Raw genomic sequence first — 19,835 nt, 5'->3', positions numbered from 1 at the left:
AGAGAAAAGGGAAAAATACGCATCTAATTACCGCAAACATGACGAAAAGAAAATATACCGGCCTAATGGCGACATAGCAGCAAAATCCACGTACTTCATTGAGCAATACAAATAACGAACATTTCATTAGCTTATTTATTTATTATTTTTGACCATGTTTTATTGTTAACACATTTTGCGATTTGGTAAGCTTGTCTACAAACGGCTGATAAGCTATAGACAGGAAAAGCCACAACCACATGATGTATCTGGGGTTGTATCTTTAATCTTATTTTGATATCAAGGTTTTGCTATGATTATGAGATCCGTTATCGCAGTTTGTCTTTAAAGCTCAGGTAGTCTACGACTGTTGCCAATGCCACAGGCATCGAGCTCTGCGTCGAGCACCTATGCCCACCCTTCACCCCACCAATCCCTGCTCTGTGATTAATGATATTTGACTAAGATTAATAACAGAAAATGAAAGTTTTCTGTAGATAGACGGGGGAGGTGGGGATGATGTAGAGGCGAATTAGCTCCATCAAATCTTTTGAGATGCAAATGTTGCGTTATCTCAGCGTTACTGCACTGTTTTTGGTGTTTATGATTAATTATCTCCTCTTAGTGAAAAATAAATCATGCGAAATTAGGATCTCATTGCCTCCATCAGCCTTGCTGTTGATGGCAGGTCGTTCTTGTTAATTTCTGGTCGAAATTGACACACTAATTATAGTGCGGTATAAGCACTTTAAGGCAAGATTACCTCTGTTTTTTATTATATATATTTATTTATTTTTTTAGTTATATATATATTTTTTTTAATAATCAGATACACCATATATTTTACCAATTAAAAACTGAAAAGGCATTGCATTGCCCGGGGCTAAAAATACATAAATAAATAAAAACCCTTTCACAACATTGGCCATCACTTTCCCCATCAAATTCATTGTGATGTATTAGATGCAATAAATTATCCCATGTAACAAAACATGGCGCGCTGAAAGGCAGATAATCTGGAGGCGCGAGATAAGGATTCATTATTCCACATCATTATGGCTCTGCCTTCTTTCTTAATCAGACTCTCTGATCCTGCAGGATCTGGGCACAGAGCAGATAAGCGCCAGTCGTTTATAATTCTCCCCACCTTGGCCTAATATTTTCAAATCAAATCGAAAGGAAGAGGCAGCTGGAACAAAACAAGTCTCATGGTGGTAGTGAGAGCACTCGGCTGGAGAATGGTAAAACAGAGAGAGAAAGAGTGCAACAGCACTGTAGCCACATGCAGTGATTTTAACATGATGCTCAAAAGAAATTCGCGATTTAAAAATAAATAAATAATACGCTAGACGTATAAAATTCGCACCATTTTAAATGGTTCGTTTTTACCACATAGCGTTTGCTTTGGTCTCTATATAAGGGTCAGAAATGACAATTCTAAAACAATCGGGTGGTTAATGCGAATCAATGGCGACTGATAAACATGCGATAAATTAATACGGTTTGGCGCAAATGAACGCTGGATTCCGAGCTGTCCAAACAACTCAACACTGGCTCAAAGTGTTTAAACAGACCACCCCGCTTTCTGCTGTTAAAATTAATCGCTTTATAAACGTGATATCATAATCCCCTGCTCTATCTGCTGATAAGACTGAGAGAGTTATAAATACCAAAAGCATAAATAAATAAATTAGTGGAATAAACAGCGCAGTGTGTTAGTATCAAACTCAAGGTTTACACTTGGCTGTTGTCAGCTGAACTGTCACGCTGAGGTTCACGTCAACTCTACGACATTAATCACGGAATTTCACGGCAAGACAACAGAGGTGTGTGTGTGTGTGTGTGTCTCTCTGTGTGACTCCCTCATATTATGCTAACAACAGAATTGCCTTATTTTCCAAAAACAGATTTTAAAAAAGGAATGTGCATTACTCCAAACCTTACGGAGACCTAGGCCTTCCGTTTCGCAAATCCTTTCTCTTTTACAATAAAAAAAATATTTTACACAAAACTAACTGATAATTGATATTGATAAGCCTGCATTTATTCTCCAGATCAATCTTATTTATGCGTTCACAGATAAAAGATAAGAAGAAAGGAGAGAAAACTGATTTGAAAATTAATTTGCTCTCAAAGAAATACATTGAAGTAATTAATTCGGAAATGTTTTAAACCTCCGTTGACGTTAATCTGTATTTATCATATGTATAATAAATTCTAATTATCTGTGCAATATTTCTTCATTTGTCTTTTTGTTTAGTGGATCGAGTATGCGCATTCATCATCGACGCGTATTAAACGCACTTTTACAGAGATATTAGGCTGCTGTTTATTTTTCAGCACACTAAGCACTTTAGACAGATTATTAAATCATTATCTTCTGGATGTGCCTTTGCCTAATTCTATTAGAAATCACACAGATAGTATTTGAGGTTGCTCTGAAAGCAGTGAATAATTCATTTTTTTTAAAGAGCAGCATTTTTGGCTCGATGTAGCTGTAAGTTTATAGTGGCAATTATCTTTAATTTACGACCTTAATTGAATTTCCTCTCCATAGACAGATATTGGTGTGATCAGTTTACTGGCCTCAACGCAATGTGAGAGAGATACCAGTGCAGCACAATCCTTTCTTTCTTTCTTTCTTTCTTTCTTCCTTCCTTTCTGCCATTTCACAGTCCTATCTCCTTTTCTCTAACTGTTTCTCTTTTCTCTACACCCCCCATTCCGTCAATAAATGGGCGTGTTAGCAGAAACAGCTGCTTGTCATCTGCAATCAGCACATCACACGGAGAAAAACACTATGGTTGTATTTCGAATAGGAAGTGTATCTGAACCGCGATTACACTATATTTGTTCTGATTTCTGAGACATTTCAAAGGCAGATATCTGACTGCCGAGACAAAGACTCACCTGCTGTGACTTCCCACTGCAAACCTGCAACAGAACATCTGTACTGATTTTTGCATAATAAAAATACGACTTTAAACATTATGAGAAAATGTTCAGTTTTCAAGGTTAATGAAGATGTGATATATAGATAAACACATCTCATTTTTTTTGTCTATTAATTGTCTATAATTATCGACACACTTTCGTAATTCTAAACAATAACAACATCCTGTTTTTTTTAAGCTATGCCTGTTTTTAAAAACTGAAACACTATAATTAGTTTCTTATGTTATTCAAATCACCCGGATCTATAATCGCCATATAAGATATCAGGCGAAGAGGATGCTATAATAAATATAAGTGTTAAAATATTGCGTGGAAATATATATATATATATATATATATATATATTACGTGTCTAAACACATGCTTGCGTATGTTTTCTTTCCATTTCCCATTTTTTGAAACACATAGGCTATATAGAAACATTCGAACATCATAGCCTATGCCATAAAATTAAATAGCCTATATAAAAAAGGCCAAATAATACTATGAATAATAATACTACTTAAAGCAGAATTACAAATGGTCAAACCGTCACACGCCATCAATCATTTTATGCATTTTAGAGCATCAATTTGGCATCTAGCGGGCGTTAGAACTCACGCAACCGAACGGACGCGGACGGTAGTATGTTCCCTCTCTCCGCGGCCCGTGCGTCCACGTCCTAGTGTTAAAAAAAGGTTCGTTACGGATGTGTGTGATCGCTCCCGTGCAGGTTAAGTGTGTTTTTACTCTACAGCCTGCATCGACCCGGAAGAGCTCGCGCTTGGTGTACAGTAAGTACGGTAAATGTGTGTGTGTGTGTGTGTGTGTGTGTGTGTACGAGAGAGAGAGAGAGGGAGAGAGAGAGAGAGACGGAGAGAGAGAAGAGAAAGAGAGAGTGAGTGAGTGTGTAGGCTAGAAGAAAAAAAGGAGACTAGTTTTTCCCCTCCTGATGTAAATGCCGTCGGCACTTCAATCTGTGTGTCACTTCACATCTGAAGGCCATCAGAAAAAACGCCTGACCACGCGCCAACAACAATCCCGCAGGTCAGTAAATATTCAGATTTAATTTTCTGTCGATTGTTTTGGAAAGTCATTGCAAGATGCACAATTAGCCTAGCTCCCATATCAAACGAATGCGTTGGTTCATCTCATAATCGTTATGCGTGCGTTTATATATGCTAGTCGACCAGCTCGTTCTCTACAGATTCAAATAATTATTTTACGATAAATGAAATATTTGGTGCAAAAATGCACGAGCACAAATGCATCAGATAGATTTCTACTGTTGATCTCTTGTTGTGATTTGACTTTCGCTCTGTTCGGTCTGATTTTTCATGCATATATATTTGTGTTTTTTAGTCTGGGGTGCTACAGTCATTTACAATTTTCAACTCTCATGTGCTTATTCATTTCACACGTCGCATTAATAGGCAATGCGTTTCACCGGCACCCACGTCCACTTTCCGAAATCGGGGTGGGATTTTATGGACGCACTTGTATTTTAAGACTAATTTTCCCGCCTACCGTCCTCTAGATGAAGGATTTTAATGATCTATTACCACCTGAGTGTGAGCGAGTATGCTTCCCTTAACCCGTGAAATTGATCTGATTAGCCCCGCAATGGGTCATAAAGAGAAGTGGATTTGCTGAAACTGTGCTTCCAGTTGCTGCGCGTGCTCGCGCGTGTGAGATAGAAAGTGTTACTGGTTTGAAGAGCAGTGGAAACAGAAAGATGAGGACCCGACATTAAGGCACATCATAGGCCCTCTTTAGGCGCAGGCTCGTTTGGTTTGTGTTTGCATGTAGAGAGCAGCAGCTTCCATTGATTGGAGCTGAATGCGCATGAAACAGCTGTTTCTCCCTTATAGCACGAGACCGGCCACTCCATTCAGCTGCACAGTGAAATGATCTGAAACCATGTCCTCAAATCAGCACTCGACCGAAAGGAAGAGATATGGGCAACTTTTGTTTGAACGAGAATATGTCTGTTTTGCCTTTGAGTTTTGAAGTTGCTATAACTCTATAGGCCTATATATAGCCTACTGTAAAGCATATATATATATATATATATATATATATATATATATATATATATATATATATATATATATATATGTGTGTGTGTGTGTGTGATTTGTTGGCTACGTTAAATCTGTTCCATTCTTTAAGCAGCAAGGGCCACTAGACTGATTTATATACGGAAGAGTAAATCGGTGGTTAGACAGAGATACTGGGTCAGGTTGAAGATTGAGTAGATAATTTGTGAATGATTATGTCAGACTGGGCAGATTAAAATCTGTAGGCATCACACTTTTCACTGTGGGTGAGAATTTAAGACCCGGGCGTTTTATTTTAGTCTATCCTTGTAACAAGGGTTTGAAGATATGCTCTGATAACACGCTTTGATTATCGAGCACAATTTATCGACACATAAAACCCCTCTGTAATAATGTTGTAGTGTTTTTGAACGGGCGTGCCAGATGTTACAATCCGAGAGATGATCATTAGCATCTTTCGGATTTGATGATAGCAGTCATAACAAAAATATAACAGCATCTTTTTTGAAACTTTTACTACATTATTAAACACATTTTTGTATGAATCGTTTTAACACGTAAGCCTACTGTTCCGGTGTAGCTGCACATTTCAAATAAAATGAGTCCGAACAATAGTGGATATTGCCATCTGCTTTCATTTTTGTTTTAACGTGGAGGCGACATCGATTGTTATCTTCTGTTCATCTTTTGCTTGACAGATTTTGCATCATTGTGCCAAATACCCTCATGCAAAATAGACACACACACACACACACACACACACACACACACACACACACACACACACACACACATATATATTTGTAATATAGGCTATTTATTTTTTAAGCTACCGTAACGTTTGTTTATAGTGACTAGTTGAAGAAGGACATTTAATGATTTAATGAAAGGGTCTGCCCAGACGCGCACAGGTAAAGCTGTCCAAACAGAACAGGGTGAACCAGAGGACACACACTTCACCCAAAGCTACCGAATGAAGACATGGGATGGGGGTTCTGTCCACAGAGAAACATGAGCGCTACACTTGAAATATTCACGCATTTAAGGGCCTGTTCATCACATTTATTTTTAAGCAACAAAACGTACCCTTCTCACTTACCAGCATTCCCATTCCTGTTTGTGCTTTGTAAAAGCAGCAATATAATAATAATAATAATGATAATAATAATAATGCAGATGGATGGTGAAGTAGAGATGATCTGGGGCGGGATGTGATTCATTCACTTCTTCTTTTCAAGAACGAACTTTCTGTATGAATTCGAGTGATGGGTGAATGCATCCTATGTAGGTTATACTCTAGATTCTTAGAACCCAGTCGAGGACTTGAAATTCTGATAGGTGCGTCAAACTGAGAGTTTGACTTATTTCTAAGAATAACTGACAAGAAAAAGGTGAGAGGGAAAACACGCGAAAGCCTCGAGTGCAGGTTTTGTCTTCTTCGTGTTGATTATATAACCTCTGCTAACAATTAGTTTCCTAAATATTCGTTTATTCATTATTTGATTTGCATTGCCTATTCGTTGTACGAATGCATCTCATATATTATCCTACAAAATATGAATCCGTCTGTTCAACCACTTTAAGCCTTGTGCATTTATTTGATATCCATTTGTGCTCTTTTGAACTGACGCATGTTGAATAGGCTATACTCTAAAATCGTCTGGGTTAAAAATAACCCAATTAGCACACGTTGGGTTAAATTAACATTGAAAAAAATGTAGATTTTTTTTTTTTTTTTAATAAAAAAAAAAAAAAAAATATATATATATATAGGCTATATGCTACTATGGGACAACTTGTTACAGCTGTGGACTCAACGCCCCCTTTGTTTTGATAGCCCGAAGTATGATAAATTGCACATATTTTCGAGAGAGGGAAGCGTAGTGTAGTGTTCGGGACGGATTCCATCCTTGTCCTGCGCACTAATCTTAAGACATTCAGTCAAGAAATAAAACCCATTATCCTTATTTCACTTTTACCGTCGCGTGTTGCCTTGCTAGAATAATACTGATAAAATATATACAAAACAATATAATCAGAGAACGTAAATATGAAGTTGTGAATTGGTAAGTTTGCAATTGTGTTGGAAATAGTAATGAAATTATTGTCCTATGACGGAACTGGTCCGTTGCATTCAAAATGATAATTTCTGACTGCATAGGCCTATTTATCGTTTCCTGGACACCTACAGAAATGACTAGTGTGAAAGAAACAGGCCACAAGCATGCAGTATAGAGTATGTACTCTTCGTCCAATCAATGCGCTCTATCAAAATTCATTTCCTGCCTATTTACTGACGTCACGTCCAACGGCGTCAGCTGGGCTGGCCATCATCTCAGAACATTGCATAGCATCAAACAACAAGCCCAATGATATTTTGTCACTTTGTGGGGATGGGCCGGCCATACCGGAGCATTAGTGACAAACATATCCGGGCCACCCCATTACAATAATCCTTAATAATGTCTGATGACAGATACTGGCCCCTAATGTGATCTCTGCGTTCACTATCAGAGGAAATACAAATAGACGTAAAGGTTAAAGTTTTAACCGTTTGTATTGTAAAGCTGATGCATTTGCATCGCGTTACATGCCAGGACACTAACCATTCGTTTGGTTAGTATGTCGATTTTAGCAGCTGGGGAAAGCCTGTGTTCACAGTGCAGGGTGAGAGAGAGGAATGATGCAGTCTCAGTGCACCACAATCGCAGTCAGGTTGTAAGAGTAAGAGCTTTAGCCCTTTTTGAGCATGCAGAAGCAACTATTGGAGAAACGCGCTTGTCACCGCGAGAGGACGCACTGTCACAATTTTAAGAGGACACGCAGCACAAGAGTTGCCTTTGAAAACACAGTGGGCTAATATAGACGCAAAAGAGAGCAGGCCACACAGAACGACGGAGCCATTTGAACATGCTGACATTTCAGTCCAAGCAGTGAGTTTAACCAAACACCTTAAACACTTTTTATGAATAATTCCAGATCATTTGTCTTGAACACATTTTTCAGAAGAAATCTTTTCTTTAGCTATGATATTTCCAAATATTCAAATTTTACTGAATCATATTTGTTTTAGAGTTTGTTTTCAAATTAATTTTAGAGATGCACCGAAATAAAAAAATGTAGTCGATACAATACCGATTTTATCAGACTTATTTGCCGATACAGCTATTTTGCCACTTACTCGCCTTATTTTGTCTTAAAATCACTATTTTGCTTTGGTATCATGCTGTAAATGTAAACATATGTACAAAAGCTATTTATTTTTTAAACAATAAATAATTTCAATTGAACATAGGTTGGATGTCTTGAACACTTGACAGGCCACATTTTTTAAATAAAACTCAAAATAATAAATAAAGATGATACTGTGATGATCGTTGCTAATTACACTTCTACAAATGTTATACATTTCTGGTTTTTTTTTTTTTTTTTTTTTTGCAGTTCTAAAAACAGAACTCAAATTTAACCTGTTATGAAAGAACAGTACAAATGTATGCTTGCTTTGCTTTTTCGTAACTCATCTGTTTTTGTAGGTGTTTATATTACACACAGAAAATAAAAAATTATAAAATGTTTTCAATGCAATACATTTATGTAATTAATTCTAAACAAACTTATGGGTTTAATTTGGTCAATAATTGGCCGATAAACATCAGTGACCCCATACATTGTTGCATCCCTAATTGTTTTATATGTTTGTTCAATTTACAAATCGTTTGATTTCAGTTTTTGCATTCAGATTCATTTCTAAAGTTAGATGTTTCATTTATTTCATCGGCATATTTGCACTGTGCATCCGATTTCAACGCCTTCAGATATTTCTACTAAATAATACAATAATAATAATAATAATAATATAAATAAATCGTCCACTCTTTATATAAATGGTGAGGCAGAATTAGGCGCAGCTCCTGGTCATCTTTCCCTGGCCCATTTTATTCAATTAGTCCTGGCGGTCGGGCCCCGCCCCTACTGATGACACCACAGACCCTCCTTAAGTTGCGTCGCGCCACAGCTGTCTGCGAGCATTGAGCTGACTGGCGCCATCCTGAAAGAATGCCTTCACTGTAAAAAAAAATAAAAATAACACAGAGAGCAGTGCATTCAGCGACAGAGGGAGAGAGAACTAGAGCTCTATAGCGACAGAGAGAGAAAGAGAGAGAGAAAGGGAGAGAGAGAGAGGAATGGAACCAGAGTAAGAGGGAAGAGGAGTACTACTACTGCAAATAAACCCAGATTTGATCAAACGTGTGTTCAGTAAGAAGGCAGAAAACGTATCCAGATCAAACTGACTCGGTCTGTACCATCAAACACACTTGTTGAGTTAACGCAACTTAGAACAAAATTGCGGAACTTGACACGCATTTGGATGAGTATGCGGACTTCTGAGCGGCGTTAGTATAAATGCATGTGACTTTCAGACTTTTCAGTTAATGCGCATTTACTGAAGGGACGGATCCGGTTTGGACAATTTGCAAATGACAAAAAGAACACAAACATACGGACGGACTGTGTAAAAATTGTCTTATTCAATTTCAGGTGATCGGAAGTAAAACAAAAATAATAAATCGAACCTGTGGATTAAACAAAGGAGGAGTTTGGACATTTTTGAACTTTCGTGCTCTTTGTATCGGTGAGTGCATGAACGTTTGCTAAAAGAAATTAAAACGATGGAAGTAAGTCCGGAGCAGCCCCGCTGGATGACCCATCATCACCCGGTCATTAACGGCCAGCATCCCGAGACTCACCACCCGGGACTCGGACACTCCTACATGGACCCATCGCAGTATCCCCTCGCCGAAGATGTGGATGTATTGTTTAATATCGACGGACAGAGCAACCACCCGTACTACGGGAACTCGGTTCGGGCCGTGCAGAGATACCCACCGCCACCTCACAGTAAGTATATGACTTTACAGTCATTTCCAAATGTAACATGGATCATCAATTAATGTACTTTATTGATCTTTGCACTTTTTCCAGTAAGACATAGAATGAAACTAATAGAAATAGAAATGTACAGAAAATGCAACTTGACTCTTTTGATCAGTGTCGGTGTGGCTTACCTGAAGTGATGTGTCAAAAGTTTCGCATCTTTCTAGTATTCTGTTGTTATTTCACTTTTATAGAAAAGCCTTTCATTTAAATGCGATCAACAAAATGTAAACAGGCAGGAAGCTTTAATAAAACACATCCCATATTAGTTGTTGAAATATGAAATTGGTCGAAAGATGTGATAATATAGTATGATAAAAGGATATTTGCAACAATCCAATCAGCCTCTAAATTAGAAAGCGCAATTTTATTGTTCTTTTCTTTCTTTATTTTTTTTATTATGCGGAGTTTCTACGGGGTACTTGATTTGAAGTGCGGAAGAACTATTGCTTTAATTTATTGACATGACTTCCTGAGCGGAATGGGGCAAAGCGTGACCTTGTTTCTCTTTTGAATCGTCCCCTCTCAAAACTTTCCAAATCCGTGCATCATCAGTAGATACTGTGTGTAAAGAGATCGAAAGTCGTTTATAAGGGCGAAACTCGCTATGAGTGTTGATTGTGACCCTTCTCGGCGCCATCGAAAGCCTCTCTGAGTAATGTGGGCCCTTGCGTGCAGTTTCACAGTTTTACTCTTTTAGTCAAGATGCACTAGTTCTTTCATGCAATAAAACACCGTTGCTAAAGGGAGTTCTCAACGCCTAAAATGACCAGATATTTATGTCTAGAACATTTTGATCAAAATAATATAGGCAATGCTCTTGTATGAGGTGTAAACTAAAATATATTGACTGTTTTTTTTTTTTATATATCAAATAGCATATTGTACATGCCTTTATATATATATATATAGATAGATAGATAGATAGATAGATAGATAGATAGATATACGTTTTCTTCTTTTGGTTTTATTATTTCAACAGAATGCTCATTTTCTATTTATTCTGATGTTCATGTGATGATCTCAGGAAATCACACACACACACACACACACACACACACAGCCCCAGCTTCCCCTGTCCTAACATCAGGTTTGTCTTTTGTCTCTGCAGGTAGTCAGATGTGTCGCCCATCATTGATACATGGCTCACTTCCTTGGCTTGATGGAAGTAAAGGCATTGGCCCTCACCACAGTACCTCACCCTGGAACCTTGGCCCCTTCCCCAAGACCTCCCTGCACCACAGTTCCCCCGGTCCTCTGTCCGTCTACCCCCCAGCTTCGTCCTCCACTCTGTCCGGTGGCCACTCCAGCCCACACCTCTTCAGCTTTCCCCCCACTCCACCCAAAGATGTGTCCCCTGACCCAACCATTTCCACGTCAGGCTCTGGCTCGTCTATACGGCACGAGGACAAAGAGTGCATTAAGTACCAGGTGTCTCTGGCCGAGAGCATGAAGCTGGATTCGGCTCATAGTCGGAGCATGGCCTCGATCGGAGCTGGCGCGTCCTCCGCGCACCACCCCATCGCCACTTACCCTTCCTATGTGTCCGATTATGGCCCGGGGCTCTTCCCACCAAGTAGCCTGATAGGTGGGTCCTCTTCTAGTTATGGTTCCAAAACGAGACCAAAAACAAGGTCCTGTTCAGGTAGGCGTGCGCTTTATTACCCTTTGATTTTACTAACAGTCAGATCATTCAACAATAGGTTTTTTTTTTTCTCTCTCTCTGAGAGCTCTTTTATTGTGCACTTTCCATTGCATTCGTTTTCCTCAAAAACAGCCTCCCAGGTTAGTCAATTCCCAGGCTATCGATTTGGTCCTGGACTTTTCTTTGCCAGTGCCAAGGCCTGGCTATCAAGCAGGCACAGTTTCTTGTACAAAGCGCATCAATAGTTCCCTTCCCCAAACTGATTTTAGATATCAAAGAATGTTAACGAAAATAAGGCCCGGTCCGGTGCAAGCAATGTAATGTGGAGAAAATATAATCAAAATAGAAGAAGCGAAAATGTAATACACAATGAAACCTAGCACAGATTTTTTGAATTAATGTCCATTGGAGAAATGGTCTAAACCTGGCTTCTTAATTCATTTCTGCTGTAAAAACCTGTATGATTGTAATAATAAATATGCAGTACACTTTCTCTTTTATAAAAAATGAGGGTGCAGAGATTTGTTAACACACCTGCCATACACTGTTCCATTAAAGTAGCTATAATACTTACGCGTTGGAAAACATTATAGCAAATGTTGTAATGTCCTTACAAAGCGGAATTAAATACTCAGATTTATTCTATGTCGCTCAGTATATGCAGATGAGTCTGCACACTTTAAAAGTGGAGCACTAGGGTTTTCCGGATGTAGATGTGTGTGTGTGTGTGTGTGTTTGCGTGTGTCTGTGTGTATTATTATCTCATCTCTTGCTCCTCTTTTGCCTCGCAGTTCACGGCCCCGTTTATATATTTAAGCTAATCCAATTATTTTCAGACTGCTGCGCGCGACAGTTGCATTGTTTACTTTGCGCAGAAACTTTGATAGAGTCCGGATGCGCCCGGATCGCTCAGAATAACGAATGAGCTCGCGCAATGCACGGCCAACATGCACAGAGACAGTGTGCTATCCAAACACACAGAGAAATGATTTCAAAAGGTCAACCAGCTTTTATAATGCGATTAGCGAACGGGCCGTTTTAAATCACGGGCTATTCATTGCAATAGATTATATGATAATGAGAGAAAAATATCCATTCAGCTCTTTCATAATCGTTTTTAGTTGTGTCATGATTTTTTTTACATTTATTTATTTTAGTAACTTGACTTTTTGATTCAGAGTATTGCCGCTTACGTTGGTTGCTATTCGCTGCGGTCTTATTCAATAAAGATGTCATATTTTGCGCAGTCAGCATGAGACCGGGGATAGTTGTCACACTTTGAAGTAGGAATCCAGTGAATATTCCTGAGGTCTGGTTTATTTTTGCGAGTCATTTCTGTGCACACTTGTTTTCCAGAAGGAAAAAAATAATAAAAAAATAGGCTATGCAATTTATTGAACACACTATAGCTCTATACCCAATTGAGGGGCATGTTGTCACAACGGAAACCTGCCATTAAATACCCAATTCAGACATATGTAAAAGGTAACATATACAAATATAAAACCATTGTTTTGGCTATACTAATCGCTCTCAATAAATTGTAAAAAAAAAAAAAATACATACGATATTATTTCCAAATAAACTTTCCCAAAACCTATCAAATATGAAAAATATTGTTGTCGTCAGAACACAGATCAATCCTGTAATTATCTCCGCGATTATGTACTGGTGAGCTCTGCGGGTTTTGGCAGTAGAGCCACAAAGAGCCTCGCCGGGTGTACAGGAGGGGCTGCCACGGCGAGGTTGTTTTTCGTTTCAGTGGAGCGACCGGAGGCCTGGGTCACTGAACATGTGAAGCTCGCGCCCTTCACCTGTCAGTCAAACCGAAAGGATGCCAATCAAACTCCATGCTGTTTTAATTACGCAAAGCGAGCAGGTTACACAATTAATTAGCTTTCACATGCTCTCACTGAATCGATTTAACATGATTTCAGCCATACAGCCTGACAAATATCCATTTTAACATGCTATTATTATTATTATTATTATTATTATTAATAATAATAATATTTGTATTATATGGCTATTAATAACAGCAACAACAACAACACTAGGCAACCTCTAAATGTTGTTTAATAAACCGGGAGGTTGTTTCTTTGGAAATCGAGTCATATCGCTTTATCCAGGAATATTATATTTACGATTCCCTCTTTTAATGAATGTTGCAGTATTTTCAATCGTTTCAGACCTCTGTGTACATTTGCACAGCAGTGCCTACAAAGAACCGCTAAGTTATTTGTAGCTCTTATCAGATGATGTCATATTTTACGATTGAGGATTTAAGCTCACTGAGGTCACATTAGATAATGTTTTTGGTATGGAAATGCATGAATAATACCAATGCTAATAATAATAGTTTGATTATATCATTTCTTTTATTATGGTTTTTACTATTATTGTTATTAATGCATTTCCAAATACATATTTTGTATTATTATAAATATATGAATGCATTATTATTGCTGCCAGTGTTTTGTCTGTGTTTTTGATGCAACCTGTTCACATTTATAATGAATAATACATTATTAGTTACTTGTTATGGAATCATATGGAATTATTCGTAATAATGATGTGTTTTAACACATAAATCAAAGTGACCGGGCGGCCACTGGCGTTTTAGAATGGTCACTAGTGGCTCAAAAGCCAAAGATGTGTGTAAAGTGTGTTTTAGGGTTCTAAACAATCAGTTGTGCATGCGTGTGTGTATCTGTGTTCGCAGAGGGTAGAGAATGTGTTAACTGCGGGGCCACATCAACTCCTCTGTGGCGAAGGGATGGCACCGGTCACTATTTGTGTAACGCCTGCGGACTGTACCACAAGATGAACGGACAGAACCGACCCCTCATCAAACCCAAGCGCAGGCTGGTATGTTTCTCTATAGCATTGCATTAATGACACTTCTTTCTCTCTCTTTCTCTACCCAGGAAGAAGTGTTAGCTGCAAGAAATTGACTCGCCAAGTGCAGGTCTCATTTCTTTTAGATTAAGCATAGCAGTTACATTATTATTATTATTATTATTATCATTATTATCATTATATAATTAATAATGATAGTAATAATAATAATAGTCATTTTCAGTATACATTTTTTTTCTTCCCTCAACGCCCGCTCGTTAGACACAAACCCAAGCACAATTTTATTCTATCGCAAATATTGCTGACACTCTTTCTCCATGTCAGCGGAACAAAATTTGTCATGGAGAGACTTCAAAGTGTTGTGAAACGAGCGCTCATCTGAAACGGGTAGGCGATCAGCTCCAACAGGTCAAATATGTCGGCAGATATTATGTTCAATTCCGACAATGTCCCATTCATCTTGGGACACAGTTTCACAAGGATTTAATAAATGAGAGAGGGAGAAACTGTGTGTTTCAATGGCCTGGCAGCACAGACTCTCTCTTTAGGATAGCGCCGAGGCTCTTGAGCCCCCTCTCTCTCCCTCCCTCTCCCTCTATAATGTGAAAAGCCGACTTCCCAGGAAAGGACTGCCGGATATCTGAGCGCTGCTGATAAAACTCCTCGAACAACAGAGCTCGCTCCCGCAGTCTAAACATACTGACGAGTGCGCGCACACGGGAGTCACGACTTCAGATTGATCTTCCATGAGCTCAGGGAGTCGCATTGACATACTCACAAATACTACGTAAAAATAATAATAATAATAATAAATTAGCGCGAGAATAGATCACATTTCTTCATTGGACAAAAGGAATACAAGTTTCCTCTTTCCATAATTTATTTTAATTAATTTGCCTATAAAAATGTAGTTACAATTATTTTAACCCACAACAATGAGTCTGATCGAAAAAAAGTAAATAATATATAAATAATAATAATAATAAAAAATAAATAAAATGAAATTAAATATTCAAATATTCAAATCAATAATATTGGACGACACTTTTATATAACGCTTAGCGCTTTCGATTACGCACACAACAATCATTAAAGATCAATCAATGAATTACACGATCATCAGTCGATTTAACCAACACAGTTATTGGCCATTGTCATTTCAGTTTGTCAGTGCAGAAATCTGCCATCAACCCAGCATTAATGCAGCATGAATTTTCTTTCCTTCTGCATCCATTTGAGAATATGTTTCTGATCTTTACAAATTCATTGCATTTGTTTTTCTTTTTTTCCATGTATATTTCGTTTATTTAGCAGTTTTTACTTATGGTGACTGATTATGCTAGTAACTGCTTATAATGAATTATTCTAACTTATAATAATCAATGCATTTTCATTTAGAGTTTGCATTTTGAAAAAAGTTGGGGTTCTAATTAAACTGCCTGGTTGATATTTAAACATGGATCCATTCCATCATTTAACGGGAAGATGGCATCAGCTTTAATGGGCACTATGTAAACCAGAGCTTTCATGTCCTCTGTAAATATTTAGCTTTTGAGATTTTTACCAGAGAGTTTAAGGCACCAGGTTTATGGAGACTTCTTCCCTCTGATATATTTCTGCATCACTGAAAAATCATTTGCAGACTCAGGAAAAGGAGGGAGGTAGTACATACCATAGGAATGTAATCATGATCTTGAAGTTATTGTATCATCTGTGTAATAACTGTGATAATCTCTGTTTGTGTGTTCATCAGTCTGCTGCCAGAAGAGCAGGGACCTCATGTGCAAACTGTCAAACGACCACGACGACACTGTGGCGGAGAAATGCGAACGGAGATCCTGTCTGCAACGCCTGTGGCCTCTATTACAAATTACACAATGTAAGCTCCATAGCTGTCTTACACTTATCTAGTAAGATATTTTCTATCTTCTCTATGCATGATGGCAGCTTTCATGTCATGCCATTTCTCTTTCTTTCTTTCTTTCTTTTCTTTCTTTCTTTCTTTCTTTCTTTCTTTCTTTCTTTCTTTCTTTCACAACATTTTTATTTCAAAGTTGATGAACATTTGAGAAAGGAACCTACCATAAAGACTAAACGATCACGTCAGCCGTTTCAATATTTGAAGTTTATTCTGATTGGGGGATGTTGCCAGAGCCTGATTGGCCCTTGACCCGCATGATTGACTAGTAGTGTGATTTTTGCACCCTAGGGACAACTTAACCCATTTTGAAAGCCAGAGCCATTTGTAAACATTCCCCAATGGTCTCAAGCTGTTTGAGTAAATTACGTGAAGAGATTCGTCTTGTTCTTGCTCATATTGTTATTTATTATTATTACTATTATGCTTATCCTAAAAAGCTAGTGCTGTTGAACTATCAAATTACATTTTTGTTGAATTCAGTTTCTATGTTAAACATATGCTGGGGAACATTTTCATTCTACCTAATCAGATCTGGTATCCTGTATCATCACACTTGGAGGCCCCACGCTCCTGTTTCACTCCCCTTCTAGTCACGCAATGCACATTTTGTTAAATCATTTTATCATGTTGGTTTAGGCTGTTTCGTAAGAACTCCGAAAAAATACCCGCCCCCCCCATCCAAAAGCTTGACCTAGGTTATCATAGAATCTAATAATAAATGTTATCACTTGAAATGACCAAGACTATAGGTAATTGGATAATTAGTTTGTTTTGGTACATCCAATGTTCTGTTTAGGTCGGCCTACTTTGAATTGAATTCCAGATTTTGCACACTAAATTAAGCTGAGCTCTCTCAAGGCTACTCTTCACTAACTCTCATGTTTGCATTTTCACAACCACTTCCATCTCTCATACAGTGTAAAGGGATTTGCCATCAAAACCGATATGTGATTGTATTTGTATGTCTGTCAGTCTGGGGTTAGACTTCTGACCTGTTTCCTTCTTAACTTTTTAATGCTCAAAAAGCATAGTAGAACAATGTTTTTTGAAAGTGTATTTCTAATAGTTAGCATGTGTTTTCTGTGTTGGCCAATGGAGATGTTTTAAATGAACAGTTTTGTTTTGCTCACATTTACACTAGTGAGTGACCGTTAAGGGTTTTGTGATAAACAATTTTGATACCGATATCTAGAACAGGGTAACCGATATATTCCCTATATATATATATATATATATATATATATATATATATAGAGAGAGAGAATATATCGGTATATATATATATATATATATATATATATATATATATATATATATATATATATATATATATATATATATATTTAAGGCTTTATTTTATTAACTTTTAATTGGTCAAAATAATCAAATATTGGTAGACAGTACACAAGTTATTAACGTCAAAGTTTTAAATCGACCGATTAATCGGTTTGGTGATTTTTCTGCCTATCATTCATTTAATTGAAACCACATTTTTGAAGGGTTTATTTATTAGTCTTTTTTAAACAAAATGATAAAATATTAGTAGACAACGCACACATTATTAACGTCAAAGTTGTACATATGACGTAAATTGGACAAAAACAAATGCATAATACACATACACCAATACATCATAGTATCTCTCAACAGTGCTTGCATATCAAGTCTTGAGTGTTTTAAGACATAGAGGGGGAGAGTGCAATTACGGGGTGATAGTGTCAGGGTTTGGCAGACAGTCGTGGCAGTGCCACAGCACTTGAGCTTGGCTGGCCAGAGTCTGGGGTTTCTCTCTTTGGCAAGCCTGGCATCGTCCATGCCTGGTGTCAGGGAATTGGAGGCTAAATCCAGCCTAGTCCTGATATGACCTGAAACACACACTCATGCATACACATTCTCTCACAAAGAAGAGGACAGATTTGTGATATAATGAAGCTCTATTACATATCATCAGAACATCCTTGCACTCACTAAAGCATTAAACCGTCTGACAAGGAGTATGCAAAGTGACATCACCTTTGTTTGACAAAATCCTAATCCCAGAAACATTCACATTTTTAAAAGAAATTTTAGGAGAAACATCTGAGACAAAGTTGATACTTAAAGGAGAAACAACTTGAAACTCCATTAAGTGTCCAGAGCTGTGGAAGAGCAACCACTGAGCATGTTCCTGTCTTATGTAAGTGCAATGGTCATGTAACCGTTATTAACATTTGCCATCTCTCATCATCTTGTCTGTCACAGATCAACAGACCACTCACCATGAAGAAGGAGGGCATCCAGACCCGTAACAGGAAGATGTCCAGCAAGTCCAAGAAGAGCAAAAAGTCCCACGACAGCATGGATGATTTCTCCAAAAGCTTGATGGAAAAGAACAGTTCCTTCAGCCCAGCTGCCCTCTCGCGTCACATGACCTCATTCCCTCCCTTCTCACACTCCGGCCACATGTTGACCACACCCACCCCAATGCACCCCTCCTCCAGCCTGCCCTTTGCCCCACACCACCCATCCAGTATGGTCACAGCGATGGGCTAGAGCACCCTGCTACCTCCTACCACCCAATCTCCAGACGGTGGACATCTTAAAGCACCGTTACCTTAAAGCCTCTCACCTGCCACATTCTTCCGACCTTGAACCAGCTGGTGCTCTGTCTGAGCCCCCAAATTCCTTCCCCTTGGTATGCTCCACTTAAAACCCCCTATCCCAAATCATGACGGAGAGACAGTGAGAACGAAAGAGAAAAGACTGTGACTTTCTTCATCGCCCTCCAATCGAGAACCCTTTCGCCAACCTTCATTTGTGTACAAATGCCATCTTTCCAGTGGGCATCGCCAGCTCGAGCATCAAGGCAGACATATTACGAGACTTTAAAACTATCCCCGTTCTTCTTCTAAACATCTCCTCTTCTTCATCTCTGTGAGACAGGACGTCCTTGAGCTGTGAACGATGACCGGAGATGAACTCTGCATATCTTTGTAAAAATTGTCTGAAATACATTTAACGAAGACTTTTTAAAGAACAAATAGAGAGGAAATGCCCACGGGCAGCTAACTGATAAGAAGGGTACGACTCAAACCTGGAAATATGCGGCGATGCGGCCACAATTTCTTCCAAGTGATGAGAAAAGTAGGGAAATAAGCGAGGAAAAGTAGAGGAAATGGTGTGTAATGCATTAAAACTTGTAGTCAAGTCTGTTTCGCAGATTACCAGCTACTCTTCTGGATGTGTTATAGGTCTTGGGCAATTGGTTTGTGTTAACACACTTACATAAAACACACACACACACACACACACACACACACACACACACACACACACACACACACACACACACACACACACACACACACACACACAAAAGACTTCTTTGGGCCCAGGTTATATGCATTGTGAAAAAAGTTCCTGTATTTGTTATTTGTATGTATAATTCAGAGTACCAAAAATACGAAAGAAACAAAGATGTAGAATTATTTCTTTATGTAATGCAGACTGAATGGTTGTACAA

At 38.3% G+C, this 19,835-nt stretch overlaps 1 protein-coding gene across 3 annotated transcripts; it reads left to right on the top strand.

Moving 5' to 3' along the window:
- Nucleotides 1-3,821: 3,821 nt before the first annotated feature.
- On the top strand, nucleotides 3,822-19,671 carry LOC127639029 (transcription factor GATA-3). 3 transcript variants are annotated; one of them, XM_052120843.1, is made up of 6 exons: nucleotides 3,822-3,960; nucleotides 9,513-9,872; nucleotides 11,020-11,553; nucleotides 14,276-14,421; nucleotides 16,166-16,291; nucleotides 18,575-19,671. In XM_052120843.1, exons 2-6 carry the CDS (start codon nucleotides 9,644-9,646, stop codon nucleotides 18,863-18,865), a joined length of 1,326 nt encoding a protein of 441 aa, XP_051976803.1. In that variant the 5' UTR covers nucleotides 3,822-3,960; nucleotides 9,513-9,643; the 3' UTR covers nucleotides 18,866-19,671. The 3 variants fall into 3 exon arrangements, with proteins under 3 accessions (XP_051976803.1, XP_051976804.1, XP_051976805.1); XM_052120844.1 differs by lacking the exon at nucleotides 3,822-3,960 and adding an exon at nucleotides 7,485-7,906; XM_052120845.1 differs by lacking the exon at nucleotides 3,822-3,960 and having other exon boundaries at nucleotides 8,988-9,872; nucleotides 11,020-11,496.
- Nucleotides 19,672-19,835: the final 164 nt, after the last annotated feature.

The sequence above is a fragment of the Xyrauchen texanus genome, chromosome 47, assembly GCF_025860055.1.
Source record: "Xyrauchen texanus isolate HMW12.3.18 chromosome 47, RBS_HiC_50CHRs, whole genome shotgun sequence".
Lineage (NCBI taxonomy): Eukaryota > Metazoa > Chordata > Actinopteri > Cypriniformes > Catostomidae > Xyrauchen > Xyrauchen texanus.
Note: the sequence above shows the minus strand (reverse complement) of the source record. Positions and strands in the feature narration are given on the sequence as shown.